Here is a 15,159-nt window from a genome sequence, read left to right on the forward strand (position 1 = left end):
AGGGGTTCAAATTAGTTGCCTATAATTTGTGCCCAAATAAATGAATTGTTCCTGTTTATCCCTTGAATAGATACTGAATGTACTGTATTAATCCAATTTTGGGGTAAAAATTAACCTAAGTTATTCAGAAAAGTTTCATATCTGTGGTGGGGGTTTGCATGAAACGTGATAAGAACTGCAATTTCGGGGTTTTTTGAACCCAACCAACACTATATTTACTGTTCATCTATTTCTACCAAGGAGTAAAATAACAAAGAAGGTATTGGTATCAATATAACACTGTGTATCCCACAGTGTTAATAGTTAGAGATATCACAGTTACTCATGCTCTGGTAACCTCTTGCTTAGATTACTGCAATGCATTGTAAGTAGGGCTACCGTTGAAAACAGTCCTGAAACTACAGCTGGTATAAAATAGAGCATATCACACCAGTGCTGTGTCAGCTGCGCTGGCTCCCAGTCCGTTTCTAGGCCAAATTCAAAGTGCTGGTTTTAACTTTTAAAACCCTAAATGGCTTGGGTCCGGGTTACCTGAGAGAGTGCCTTGCCCCATATGACCCAACCTGGAGTTTAAGATCTTCTTCAGAGGCCCTCCTCCACTGTTCCTCTAAGGCATGCATGTGCGCGCGCTCACAAGTTTTTGGAGACCTGCTCAGTTTGCTTTAGATCCCGCTCAGGTTGAATTAGGAAGGCCCCACTCTGAAGGCATGTGCACACACACTGCCTTGATACTGCCGCCCAGAACAAAACTCATTCCAAAATTAGATGAAAAAAATTAGAGGGACCACTGTCCTCCTTTGAGTGCCCCTGCCAAACGAGGTGAGGCAGGTGGCTACTAGGGAGAGAGACTTTTCGGTGGTTGTACCCAATGTTCCCTCTAACAGTGATTCCCAGGTGTGGTTGACTACAACTCCCAGAATCCCAAGCTGCAAAGGCTTTGGCTTGGGGATTATGGGAGTTGTTTTGTTTGTTTGTTTGTTTAATGTATTTTTATACCACCCAAAATTTGCATCTTTGGGCGGTTTACATCAAAAAAATAACAGAGAAGTTAAAACATTAGTTAAAACAAATAATGACAACAGAGAAATTAAAACATTGGTTAAAATAAATGGCAGCAAAAAGTTAAAATATTACAAGAATTTAAAACCTTAAAACAATATTTTAAAACAATACTAAAACTATTAAAATGGTATTTAATTAAAAGCCTGGGTGAACAGATGTGCCTTTAAAGATTTTTTAAAAATTGTCAGAGATGAGGAGACTCTTATTTCAGCAGGGAGCACTTTCCAAAGCTTCAGGGCAGCAGAGGAGAAGGCCCATCCCTGAGGAGCCACCTCAGAGGAGCCGGTGGCAAATGCAGACTGACCTCTCCTGATTATCTCAATGGGGGGCATGGGGAGGGGTCATGACAAAGAAGACGTTCCCCTAAATACCCAGGGCCCAAGCCGTTTAGGGCTTTATAGGTTATAACCAAAACCTTGTACTCTGCCCGGAAACTTACAGGTAGCCAGTGTAGCTCTTTCAATACAGAAATAATATGGTCTCTCCGAAATGACCCAGAGACCAGCTTGGCTGCTGCATTCTAAACCAGCTGTAGTTTCTGGGCTACATACAAAGGCAGCCCCACATAGAGTGCATTGCGCTAATCCAGTCTGGAGGTTACCAGCAGATGTACCACTGTTCTGAGGTCATTTATCTCAAGAAATGGACATAGCTGGCGTATTAGCCAAAGCTGATAAAAGGCACCTCTGGCCACCACCTCAAACTGGGACACCAGGGAGAGGTTTGGATCCAGAAGCACCCCCAGGCTGCATATCTGTTCCTTCTGGGGAAGTGTGACCCCATCCAGAACAGACAGATCAAACTCATCTCCCGAGTTTCGACCCCACACAATGAGTACCTCCATCTTATCTGGATTCAGTCTCAGTTTGTTATCCCTCATCCAGCCCATCACGGCCTCGCTGCAGGCATTTAGGGAGGTTATGCCTTCTCCCAATTAGGTTGACATGGAGATTAAGATTTCAGTGTCATCAGCATAGTGATAGCACCATGCACCAAATCTCCTGATAATCTCTCCCAGTGGTTTCATGTAGATGTTAAACAACATCAGTGACAATACGGAGCCTGAGGGACACCATACAAAAGTTCAGATTTTGAAGATCAGCAGTCTCCAAGGGACACCATCTGGAACCTGCCCGAGAGGTAGGAGTGGAACCACTGCAGAGCAGTACCTCTCACTCCCAACCCCCTCAGACGCTCCAGAAGGATAGTGTGGTTGATAGTATCGAAAACCACCGAGAGGTCCAAAAGGACCAACAGAGTCACACTTCCTCTGTCAATTCCCAGTTGGAGATCATCCATCAGGCCGACCAAGGCAGTCTCCACCCCATAGCCAGCTCGGAAGCCAGTTTGAAATGGGTATAGATAATCAGTTTCCTCCAAGACTGTCTGGAGCTGGGAGGCCACGACCCTCTCATTTACTTTGCCCAGCCATGGAAGGTTGGAGACAGCCCTGTAGTTACCCTGAGGAATCCAAGTTAGGCTTCTTTAGAAGTGGTCTAATAATTGCCTCCTTACGACAAGGAGGCATCCTGCTCTCCCTCAGAGAAGCATTTATGATCTCTACTAGGCCTTCTACAACAACTCCCCTGCCAGTTAATATAAGCCATGTTGGGGAAGGGTCAAGAAAACAGATGGTAGGCTGCACCGCTCCAGCAGTTTGCCCATGTCCTCAGGAGTCACAGACTGGAACTGATCCAACCTAACCACAGAAGAGGAATCCCTGGACACTCCACATCAGACACTGAAGTAATTGGGGAGACTGAGTCTAAGTCAGCCCAAATACGAGAGATTTTCCCTACAAAGAATTTATTAAACATGTCACAGCAGGCAATAGATGGTTCCAGATTCTGATTCAAAGGAGGAGGGGCACATACTAGTCCTTTCACAACCCTGGACAACTCTGTTGGACGTGAACTTGTGGATGCAATACGGGCAGAAAAGAATTGCTTCTTTGCTGCACGTATTGCCGAAGCATAGATAATCAAATGTACTCTTATGTTGCAGTCTGTCAGATTCAAGTCAAATCTTTCTCCACTTATGCTCCAGTCGTCTACCTTGCTACTTCAGCCCTTGTAGTTCTTCTGTATACCAAGGGGCCAATTTTGCAGCGGGTCGGAGAGGACACTTAGGAACAATCATATCTACTGCCCCGGTGAGTTTTCTGTTCCAGTTCTCCACCAAAGCATCAACAGGATTGCCAGCAGAGCCAACACTAAATCCTTCCTAGGCTTCTTGGAATCCCATTGGATCCAATAACCACCTTGGGAGGACCATCGTAATTGGTCCTTCAGCCCTGCGAAGGTGGGAAGTGACAGTGAGTCCAACCTTAACCAGATGGTGGTCTGCCCATGACAGTGGGGAAATCTCAGGGGTCCCCACCCACGGAACACCACCCTGATCAGAGTGAAAGACCAAATCAAGCATGTGACCAGCAATGTGTGTCGGTCCCGAGACCACTTGGGATAGGCCCATAGTTCTCATGGCAGCTATGAACTCCTGAGCCACCCTGGACAAATGGGTCCCAAAATGAACATTGAAGCCCCCCAGCACCACGAGCCTAGGGGATTCCAACACCAAGCCCGAGACAAAGTTGAAGTCAACAACATCTGGGAATCCCTGTTAGGGGGAACACTGGTTGTACCCTATTTATGCACCCCAATGAGGTTCGCCTGGCTTTGTTCTTCACTTTGTTCTTTTAGATACCAGGTGAAGACTTTTTTGTTCACTCGGGCCTTTTAACACATCCTTTAAATGGTTTTATATTGTATTTTGTATCTCCCCCCCCTTTTTGTCTCTTGTGATTTAATGTGTTGTGTGTTTTTATTGCATGTTTTAATGTGTTGTAAGCTGCAGAGAGAACAATTTGTTATGTGGTGGCGAACAAATTTCATTATTATTATTCATTACTAATACAGAAACTGTGGTGGTGGTGTAACGTACCCCATCATAAAAAATGTTAAACATGACATAATGAATAACATCCATAGTAGCAACATTAACATAACTTATGCATCTAAACATGTTCTTTACCACTGCATGACTTAAGCATACAAACAGTTGACAAAGAGTTTCCAGTCACCTTTGTGTGTACACAGATGACACTTCATTCTTTTTTTCTGGTGCAATCAGGGCACTGAACCTCCCCAAATCTAAGAGCAACCCATCAAGAATATCTTGGCAAGCTGTTCTGCCATGCTTATTTTGCTTGTCAGGAGCCAAATATAAATGCAAGAGCAGTAGCAATCACAGCAGGAATATGGAGGAAGCAGCCAGCCCATCTGCATTTATAGCTATGGCTTACTGGAGGAAAATGTGTTCTCCCCCGACCCCCGTTTCTTTGAATTAAGTTTTGACATGTGCCCCTTCTAATTCTAACCGGGTCATGTGTATTTCTCTAGCCTAGGTAGCTTCAGTGGCCTGCTGAAGATTTGATAGCTATTTCATGCCTCATCCAGGCACTTTGCCTGGAGGTAATATTTATGTAAACATGGATCATGTGATTCTCGAATGAGAGAGGTGCCATTAGGTCTGGCCATCTACTGAGATGAGGCTGAGAACTGCTTGCCAACATTGGGTTAAAATAACCCCCCTCCTCAAAACAGAATGAGTTTGTTCAACTCTGCAAATTGCTATGATAGATAAACCATTTCTGATAGTTCACAAAGAAGGATCTAAATACTAAAGACAAGTTACTTCAATTCAGGTTTGTGAAGGGGTTACTTAAGCCTTAGCATATTTTTTACCACCCGCATCCTCAACCATTTGTAGTGATATTTTTTAATACACAAAAATTGCATTAAAACAATGGGCTATATTTTCAAGGCAATGTAACCCTTTCTCACAACTAGAAAAAACAGGTTCTGCTCTAAATATCTAGGTAACACATTATTAGAACAGCATTTTGTTGGGGGTACCATTAACTCTAGCACCATACATGCATTGTACTTTCTGTTTCCCATGCAGTGCAATAGAGGTTTAGAATATGCCCTCAGATCTGTCAAAGTATAAATTGCAACTTTAAACAAATATTACAGGGGGTTGAGGAATGAAGCACCTCAGGGGAGTTAACTGCATTATGGTTGAGCCTTCTGTGGAACATTTAGTTGCAGATATAGATAGATCTCATTTCCCCCAGAGATTGTAGGCCATCCTGTACAATTGGGTTGTGTTTGAGGCTTGCAAGAAGGCAGGTAGTCACATTTTTAAGGCTTGTTTCTGGCACCAGAGGGCGCCAATCACCAGTTCTGTCCTATCTTGCTTGAGCCAGAAACTCCAGACAGAGAGCTCAGTGTTTTTTGACTACCAGCTAAGAGCCTTATCTTTTCCTTTCCTTTCTTCCTGGCCCTTTAACCTCCTCCCCAATTGTGGGAAGGGAGCCATTACAATTCAGATTATAACAAAAAATGTCAAATTAATTTTTTATTCGGCTGATCGGCATACCTTAAAACATTTTGCTTTTCTTTTGTCTCCCATCGGGCTAACATCCCTCCCCCCCGTGGATCCTTCCCATATGGAGGACATGCCCCAGGGCTCCCTGTCTGAGAGCCGTCTTTCCGAGGGCAAGAACAAGCTCCAAAAACTACATCCGATGGAGCTCACGCCCCTCCCTGGATTGGCTTCTCCTACAAGCCTCCCCCCTGCTCCCTCCACTGCGGTGAGGATGATAACATCGGAGGTTCTGCCAAGCAAAAAGGCACTAAAAAGGAAAAAAACACCTAAAGGAAACCACTCACAAGCCGAAAAAATCTAAAAAGAGACTCACATTGCTGTCTCTCTGAGGCTTAGCGAGCGGCTACTTGTGCAGGAGGTCTCTGCCCAAAAGCTTCCGTGATGCCTATCTCCACTCACAAAGGGATCAGGGAGGCGCTGTGGGAAATTGCCAGCTTTCAGATGTTACCCCTGCATTGCCAATCCTGAGAGGCACTAGGGAGCCTCGACCTCCACCCATGCCAGCTCTGCCTGCTTCTCCACTTCAAGTTCCTTTGGCCTCAGCTTCTCTGCTCCCTTCTCAGCCAGCAGACCAGGTAGACCTCAAGGAGCCTGCACCATGCCCGAGCACACCAGACTCCACGCCGATCGAGCCGGCTCCACAGCTGCCGAAGAAGCCTTTAATACCAAAGCCCATCGATCAGCCCCTGCTACAGCCTGCTCAGCCCGCTCCAGTACTGAGCGACCAGGTACTGGTTCTGTTGACCTTGCCCAACCCCATCCCCATACTGGGGGGGGGGCCTAATACCCCAGCTGGTGACCCTCCAGCACTCCCCACAGGGCCCAGTCCCCCCTGAATGTGGCTGAATGGCTCAAAGACTTTATAGTAAAACAATGTGAAGCTATTGTCCACCCCAACCTACCCACTAATCCACAGCCCCCTCAGCCCCTCCCCCTGCCCCCCTGAACTCCAGAGGAGATGGAAAGCTACCATCATCCTCCCCAGATTCCAGCCCACATCGGGATGCCATCCCTGCTTGGGAAAGGGTCACATTTATCCCAAGGCATAGGGTTCAGAGGAGCAAAAGATGGGCATCCAGATCCCCTTCGCCTGACTTGCGGCCACCTCCTCCCCAAAGAACTTCCCAACCAAATCCCCTGGAAGCACCCAAGTTTCCACCTCCGGGCCCCTCAATCCCTGCTGGACCCAGAATAGCTACTCAACCTCCACACCTTCCTGCTCCTGTGGCACCAGAGTCATTGGCGTCGTCTTCCTCAGACCATGCTTCTGATCCAGACACTGCAGGAAGCCAGGTCTTCCCTCCCCTCCCATGTTTAAAAATGTTGTGATGGCGGAGTGGAAGGCCCCAATTTCCTCCAGATCTGTAGGAGCTTGTCCTAGAAAGATGTACTCTCTCCCACAGGAGATCCAGCCACATATTGCCTTTCAATCAGTAGATTCTCCAGTTTTCCAACTGGTCTCAAACTCAGTCCTCAGTACAAAGGGCCAGGAGAATACAGAAGACGTCTGTATGAGACATCCACTACTGTCATAGGAGTGGTGGCTGCCACTTCCAGCTGCCCAGAGACGTAAGTTTGGGCGGGGTATAAATTTAATAAATAAATAGAAATAAATTCCATCTTTGCACGGGCCTCCGTCCTATGGGCAAAGGAACTCGTCCAACTGGTCCCACTGGAAAACGTCAAACTGTGCCAGGGCATCAACAAGATGGCAAAAGCAGCAGCATTTATGACCAACTCCAGACTGGACTGCATCCAAGAAGTGTCCAGAGCAATGGCCACTGGTGTAGCAGTTAGGCGATGTTTATGGCTAAATAACTGGTCTGTGGACTTGAAACCCAGGCTTGTACTAGCTTCCCCTCCATTCTCAGGAAAGAGGTTCTTTGGGGAATTGCTCAATCCCATCCTCATTGCGATGTGTGATAAGAAGAAAGCAATGCCTTCTTCCTGCAGAGACACAAGGAGACCCTTTCACTTTTCCACACACTCAACACCCCAGACCGGCCTACGGGGCCTCCTTGGGCCACATCAGAGACAATTGCTATTCCTCATACAAGCCCCAGGGCAGGACACAGCGAAACAGGGCTCCTACTCAACCTCAAAACAGCAAGCCTTTCATCTCCAACACCCAGCACTCTAGAAAGCAATGACTCTGCTCCGGTTGGGGGCAGACTTCTCCTGTTCACCCCAGCCTGGCACCTCATTACTCGAGACCAATGAATGCTGCGCACAGTAACAAAAGCATACACCTTTGATTCCCCCCACCACCACTACATCATCACCCCCAAATCACGGAACCCTCAGAAAAACCTCAGGAGGATGTCCCAGGCAGTTCTACATCTCCTCCAGATCCAGGCAGTAGAACTAGTTGCAGTGACCGACACAAGCTCAGGCGTGTACTCTATTCTCTTCTTGGTTCCCAAGAAGGACGGTTCCTGGAGAGTGGTCCTAGATCTAAAGTGCCCGAACAGAGCAGTCAAGAAGAGGAAGTTAAGAACAGAACATAAGAACAGCCCTACAGGATCAGGCCCAAGGCCCATCTAGTCCAGCATCCTGTTTCACACAGTGGCCCACCAGATACCACTGGAAGCCTACAGCAGGAGTTGAGGGCATGCCCTCTCTCCTGCTGTTACTCCCCTGCAGCTGGTACTCAGAGGCATCCTGGATATTCTGGATGGAATCGCTTCAAACCATCAAGGCACCAGTCTGACACAATAATTTCCTCACCTCAGTAGACCTTTCAGAGGCTTATATTCATGTTCCTATACATCCAGGCCACAGGAAATTCCTCTACCTTTGCTACAACAGCCATCATTATCAATACTGCACTCTTCTGTTAGGACTATCCTCCGCCCCACAAGTCTTCACAAAGATCCCGGTCACCCTAGTGACCTATCTCCGCCTCTACTGAATTCAGTTTCACCCCTCTCTGGATGATGCCCTGATTCATTCTCCGTTTCTGCCCAAGGCCCAATAGGACCTTCTGTGTACTATACAGTGCCTCAACTGTCACAGCTTCCTGATCAACAATGAAAAGTTACCTACAGCCGCTGCAATCTATCCAACACCTTGGCACCATAATCAATACCGCCACCTCTCAGTCTCCCTCACTCCCCAGAGGAGGGAGAAACCCGAACCCCTAATCTGACCACTTCTGCACCATTCCTCAACAGATCTGATGCTTCTGTCTCAAGTGCTCGGATCCATGATACCATGCCTGGTGTGTACACCATGGACAAGATGGCACATACTCCTATGCACAGACAATGTTGCCACAAAATCGTATATCAACCATCAAGGTGGCACCAGTTCCAGAGCCCTCATGAAAGAGACCGACCATCTATTGCAGAGAATCGCATAGTCTCCATCATGGAAGAACACCTCTAGGGAGTTGCCAATATTCAAGCAGACTGGCTCAGCCACCAAGCAGTGGACCTAGCGGAATGGTCTCTTCATCCGTACATCTCCCTCTATCTGACGTCCATCCTGGGAAACCCACAGATAGACCTCTTCACATCTCCCCTCAACCACTGCCTTCCTCGGTTCTTCTCCACAAGAGGAGAGGATTGCTAATGCAGGCAAGGAAACTATACTAGTGATGACCTTGTTTCTCTACACCTCCTACTCAGATGTAGGTGGAGACTTGAAGAGTCTAGTCAGTTAAAGAGTGGGTGGTTCTGGGCAGAAAGAATAGCAATTCTCTTAGATGTACCTATTCTTTGCAATTCAATAGTTTGTTTGAAAACATTATTTTTACTCTGTTGAATGGTGGGATGCACTCTTCATGCATGTTTCATGGACATCTGTATAGCTTATACTGTGTTTCCGTTGCTGAGAATGTTTTTCCATGGATGGTGCACATAGTAAGATGGTGGATTTCTTTGTTTTATTGGCCCAAGGGATGCCTTGAAATGTGATAGGATACACTGGATGTAAATCTTATCTTTCTAAGGCCTGTTAACAGTGACAGGATTTCAAATGATTTCTGGAATGCATGCATAATCTGTAGCAAAAATGAAACAGTGCAACCAGTATTAATGAGCACTGTTTACTATTCGGAGGTTTTAAATAAATTATTTCAAAACTCAAGTGTAGCTTTAAGTGCTTGCCAAATGGCACTTTTTGTAATTCAGATGCCATTGATGGGAATCGGAGAAAACATTAGAAATGATTTTTAAATCCCTGTTCTCTTACATTAGAAAAAGAGCAACACGTTTGTAATAAAATGAACAACACAGTCTAGCACTTTAGGTAAAAATGGAAAGTAATTTTTAAGGTAGTGACGAGAAAGGAATGAAGTTTGGCATGTTCTGTATAAATTTGATTGTTTAAAAATTGTGTTCTTAATCAAGTCAGGGAAGTAATCAACTTTCTGAGAAGGTTCTGACTTTTAATAGCAAATTATGGAGTAACTTTATTTTAAATTAGAATAGAACATGTCTGTAGTAGGTCTGTTCAGTCTATGGCAGTTGAGCATTCCCTTGGGTTGTCCCTAACTGTAATAACAAAACAAAATTAAATTAAAATGGCACCCTGCCTCAAAAAGAATAGAGCAGAACTGGTGAAGGTACAGAAGGTGACAACTGAAGTGGACTGGAAATGGGGATATAACTTGGAGGAAGAAGGCATGCATTGCATGAAGAAGGTCCCAGACTCAGTTCCTGGTATCTGCAGGTAGGGTTGGGAAAGATGCCGCTTTCTGCAATCCTGTAGTATTGCTGCCAATCAGCATGATTGGCATGATATTGATGTAGAACATCGACTAGTATGCTTCAGTATAAGGCACCTTCCTACTTGTTGCAAGCATAAAGATCTTTTTCCATGAAGAAAAGTGGAAAAAAAATTAGAAGCTGTATTAAGGTGAAACATGATAGAGCTTTATAAATCTACAAATGGTGTGGGGAAATTGAATGAAGCAATACTTGCTCTCCCTCTGAAAATACTAGCTGTTGATGATCATCCAGTAAAAATGATAATAGATTTCTGACAAACAAAATGGAATGTTTCTTTACACAACATATAGCTGAGGTAGGAAATACATTTCTGCCACATTTCCTTTTAACAAGACCTTGCAGATCAACTTCAAACTTTGGTTTCAGATTGCAGTTACAATGGGTGGCTTCAAACGTACTAGGAAACTGTGGTTTACTTCTCTGTAAACAAGTCTGGGAAAGCGGTGAGCTTGTGCACTGCCCCCTCCCACTTCTACTATTTTGTGTGTGTGAAAAGAAGAGGGAAAGTTTTTGTTTTTTTAACCTAAACTACAGCTGGTCATTCCACATGAACTTGGTAAGTTTTGATATAGTTCAATTCAGTTAGGTAAAACAAACCAGGATCAAGCTGTGGTTTCAGATTCTGGTTTGTTACCCAATTATGGTTTGAACAACCATATTTTCCTCGGTTTATACGTAATATGGAATTGTAGCCTAGTTGAAACGGAAAGCAAAAGCTTTCACTCTTAGTTAAAATTTATATACAAAATAGGAGTGAGGAGTGGAGGTGCAAGAGTCCACAACTCCCACTAGCTTGTTCTCGTAGTGGGAAAAAATATTTTTTCATTTTGTCTGAACCTTCCTAAAGGGAACCATGGTTAAGGCTGATGTAGGTGTAGTGGTTAGGATCATCAAAGGATGAGCAGCAGAAAGTTGTACACAAAAGGGGACTTGCTAGTGGAGGAAGTGCATGATCCAAAGTCCTCTCCTGATCTTTTATCTGCAATTAGAGATTGGGAACATTATGTGTACAATGAGCTGAAGACCAGTCTAATAGCCAGATCCTAAGTACAGCATGTCCACTCGGAAATTCTGTAGATTTTGGTAGGAAGTTAAGTATATGTTAGCCAAAGACTTCCAAGGACACAGCATACAATTACTACAGAAAAATATTGGGAATGCTTTTCGGACAGAAACAGAGTAGAGAAGTACTTTGTTAGTGAGATCTAGAGTGGATAGAAGTTGGCATCAAAATTCGATAATGGAACTGACAAGTGAGATGTCCAGAATAAAATCATTCTGGAAAGATTGGCGAAGTAGAAATGGTTAGACTTGGTATGCCTGCATGTGAGAGTGATGATTTTCTACATTTCAATCTAAAAATGTTGAGAATGCACACCTGAGTTTTAGTAGGTCATTGAGTTGATTGGATTTAGAACTTTTCCACACTCATTTCCATCAAGCTTTGGGTTCAGTGCCACTTCTCCACAGTGCCTGTCTGGTGTATATCTGTACCCATGATTCCATTGGTTTTTATAGTATGTATGTATTTGTATTGTAATTGTAATTTGTATTGAAATTTTAATCACTGCATGTGATGTGAAGGATTTAACATTTGTTTTTAGAATGAGACATTTGCTTTTTCAGAACTAGGGACAGTTTCATTTAGGTGTTGGTCCACTTAAAGAAAGGGAGAGAAGTATTCCATCTGTTCAGCTGTCAGAAAAATGCTTTAACTCTGAAGTACATTATCATATCTTAAATTGACAGCTTAATCTATCTGTTTCTCCCTCCTCCCCTCTTGTGCTTCTTTTGGTACAATTTGATTAACAGGGGGAAAAGAATCTCTTATACAGTGTCTAAAATGACAGATTTTCCGTCGTCTTTTCCCATCTCTCTCTTCAGCAGCTCGATGACCTAGCAAAGCATAGATAGCTGTCCGATGTTTTCTGGGTGGTTTGCAGGTCTTTTTAGTCTAAAATAGTAGAGCAGTCAAGAATACTTGCCAATAAAGACTGCCCGCCCGTAAGTATTGAACCTTTTCAGCTACAGTTGGTTTTCTGACAGGAGCAGAAGGTTGAAATGGAAAAATAACTATGCAGTATAAGTTGAAAATAGGGTTGCAACACTTATGGGTGAATTAATCCAGTTTAAAAACAGTTTTGATCTGCCTTTAAAAAATAATAAATGGTAAACTGCAGATAGCAGGCACTGTGTTTGAGGCATTCCCCCTTTATTTTCACATAGTAGGGAATGCCTCTACTAATATGGTTCCTGCAGTTACACGAATAGGAGTCATTTAAAATTACTGAACAACATCCAGAGCAAGGCTTATGGGGAGCGCTTCTGTTTTCTCATGGATGAGAGGTGCGATTTTTGGCAACTTCCCCTACAGTACCTGTAGAATCCAAGGGAAAAAGCTGTGGTATGCAAGGACAAGGTAGTGGAGTTGAGGAATATTATCTGTTTAATGAGGCAGATATTATTTACAAAGAGGCAAGTGCAGTCTTGCTGCTGGCTGTTTGTTAGCCTCGCCTCTATTCCAGGACTGGAATTAAAGTAACTAAAGCACCATTCAAAAGTTGGCCTTAATCAATGAATGGATTAACAAAAAACACTTCAGCACCTTCCTTATGAGGCAAGGCTATAATATCTGGGACTTTTTAGTTTAGAAAAAAGACAACTAAGAGGGGACATGATAGAGGTCTATAAAAGTATGCATGGTGTGGAGAGATGTGATTTCTCTCTCTCTCTCTCTCTCTCTCTCTCTCTCTCACACACACACACACACACACACACACACACACACACACACACACACACACTTGAATCAGGGATCATCCTGTGAAACTGATTGCCAGGAAATTTAGAACTGACAAAAGGAGGTACTTTTTCCACACAGTGCAAATTAATCTATGGAATTCTCTGCCTCGGAACATGGTGTTGGCCACATGTTTGGATGGCTTTCAAAGGGGTTCCTCACATTCATGGAGGACAGGTCTATCAATGGCCACTAGTCTTGATGGCTATAGGCTACCTCCAGGCTCAGAGGTAGGATGCCTCTGAATACCAGTTGCAGGGGAGCAATAGTAGGAGGGGGGCATGCCTTCATCTCTTGCCTGTGGGCTTCCCAGAGGCATCTCTTGGGCCATTGTGTGAAGCAGGGTGCTTGACTAGATAGGCCTGCTAATCCAGCAGGGCTGTTCTAATGAGACAGGCCAGTGAAGCTGGATGCATACTGTCTGTTAGAGCAAGCAGCGGCACTGGCTGGAGGGCAGAGTGTGCCCTAGAAGGTGAGGGGGAAGAGGGCTGGTATCAATGCCAGCCTCTGGCCTGGGGGTGGGGTGGCACATTGTGACGCCTCAAGCTGCCTCTCCTAACTACTATGCATTGATTTATTGTCATATCTATATACTGCCCTATATAGAATCTCAGGGTGGTTTACAATTTAAACAAACAGCAACTAAAACCTAAGAATAATGCAAAACAGATTAAAATGGCAATGAATAAAACTTTAAAACATCATAAAGTAAAAGCCTGATAAGCTTTTTCTGTGTAGCTCCACCCATTTGTCTGTAGCAAGCCCAGGTCATTTGCATGTTGCTGTAACATTGCAGCATGGGGAATAGATTAAACCTGAATGAAAACAATGTTAGCAACATGGTGCAATGCAGGCCATCACAATGAGGGGCTATAAAATAAGGATTGCAGAATTGAAAATTGCTCATCTTGGAATCCAAGGTAAATAGAATGTGGATGAGAAGTAGCAAAATGTTCAATGTCAAAGAGGAAGTTGAAGTGGTAGCCCAGGTAAGTAACTTGGAAGCATTACAGGGCACTCCGTGATCCCAGCATACAATGGGTCACCTTCAGACTTGTCTTGCACTAGCATAAATGCTGTTGCACTAACGTAAGGACAACAGTTGTGCAAACTAATTCACATCTATTCCGGACTAGTTCTTACACAAGTGCTACCTGTTGCACAACCTTTCCACATGCAAGTGGAATTCCATATCTGCAAATGGGGAACTCTTTGTGAAAGATGCACCCAGGAGGTTCCTCTTCCACTAACAGTAGCACAACTTTACAGAGCAAGAAATTCTTCCATGAGCACCACTGTGAATGCTAACTGATGAATTTCAGAAGTGATGACCTCCTTTAAACATGGTAAAGAGATGACCTTAAAACACATCTGTGCAGTTTCAGTTCATGCAATATTTTCTCCCTGCTATTGTGTATGCTGGAGCAATTCACTTATTAAAACTCAGGCATGAAATGAATGTGCAAAATGCCCTCTAGAATATTGATGAGCAGAAGGTCCAATGAAGGAAAAGGGACTCGAGTGAAGAGGGAATAAGCTGGAAAAGGGGAAATGTGTAATTTTGAGTCCTGGTCTCATTCAATGAAGATGAGTAACTCATTGTTAAAGATGATGGAGAGCTATAAAAAACTTTTCAAAATGGCAAGTATAAGATAAAGAAATATGCAGCACTTCTTGGAATGCAAGTGGGGGATGATGTAAAGAGGTATTTGAATCATGTATAAAATAGATTTACAGATTCTTAAACAATGAGATGAGAAAAAACACCCCTGCATTGGAAGTCTATCAAATGAGTGAGTGGGGCTAGTTATAGGGCAGCTAGTAAAGGACCCAAAAGGAAATGTTGAACAGAATTCAGTAGATTCTTCAGATGAATATTTGGGGAGAAGAACATTATTAATCACATCATTTAAAATCATTTGAGAGCTCTTAAGAATAAGAACTGAAAGGAAAGCATTTCAGGGAAAGAAATAAGCAATTACTTGGGAAATGGAGCTTTCTGTATAGGGAAGGGTCGGGGCCACCAAATTAACGATCAGCTTCATGAAATTGTGTAAGCTTTATTACACTGGCAAGTAGAGGTCAAATACTTTTTCGGTAGTGGGAAAGTATGTA

General features: G+C 43.9%; 1 protein-coding gene across 6 annotated transcripts in view; it reads left to right on the forward strand.

The window, feature by feature from the left end:
- The window catches only part of NDUFAF2 (NADH:ubiquinone oxidoreductase complex assembly factor 2), a 105,371-nt gene that overhangs the window by 18,903 nt on the left and 71,309 nt on the right, over positions 1-15,159 (forward strand). The window contains exons 3-6 of one of the 6 annotated variants that reach the window (XM_053293048.1): positions 3,139-3,214; positions 6,075-6,239; positions 6,915-7,080; positions 8,685-9,600. The exons of 2 other annotated variants lie outside the window; for them this stretch is intronic. In XM_053293048.1, coding sequence (XP_053149023.1) covers positions 3,139-3,214; positions 6,075-6,239; positions 6,915-7,080; positions 8,685-8,898 — 621 coding nt within the window. In that variant the 3' untranslated portion in view covers positions 8,899-9,600. Of the gene's footprint in view, positions 1-3,108; positions 3,215-5,578; positions 6,240-6,914; positions 9,601-15,159 lie in introns of those variants that run through there. 3 more of the 6 variants (XM_053293050.1, XM_053293049.1, XM_053293052.1) reach the window with 3 other exon arrangements.

The sequence above is a fragment of the Hemicordylus capensis genome, chromosome 2, assembly GCF_027244095.1.
Source record: "Hemicordylus capensis ecotype Gifberg chromosome 2, rHemCap1.1.pri, whole genome shotgun sequence".
Lineage (NCBI taxonomy): Eukaryota > Metazoa > Chordata > Lepidosauria > Squamata > Cordylidae > Hemicordylus > Hemicordylus capensis.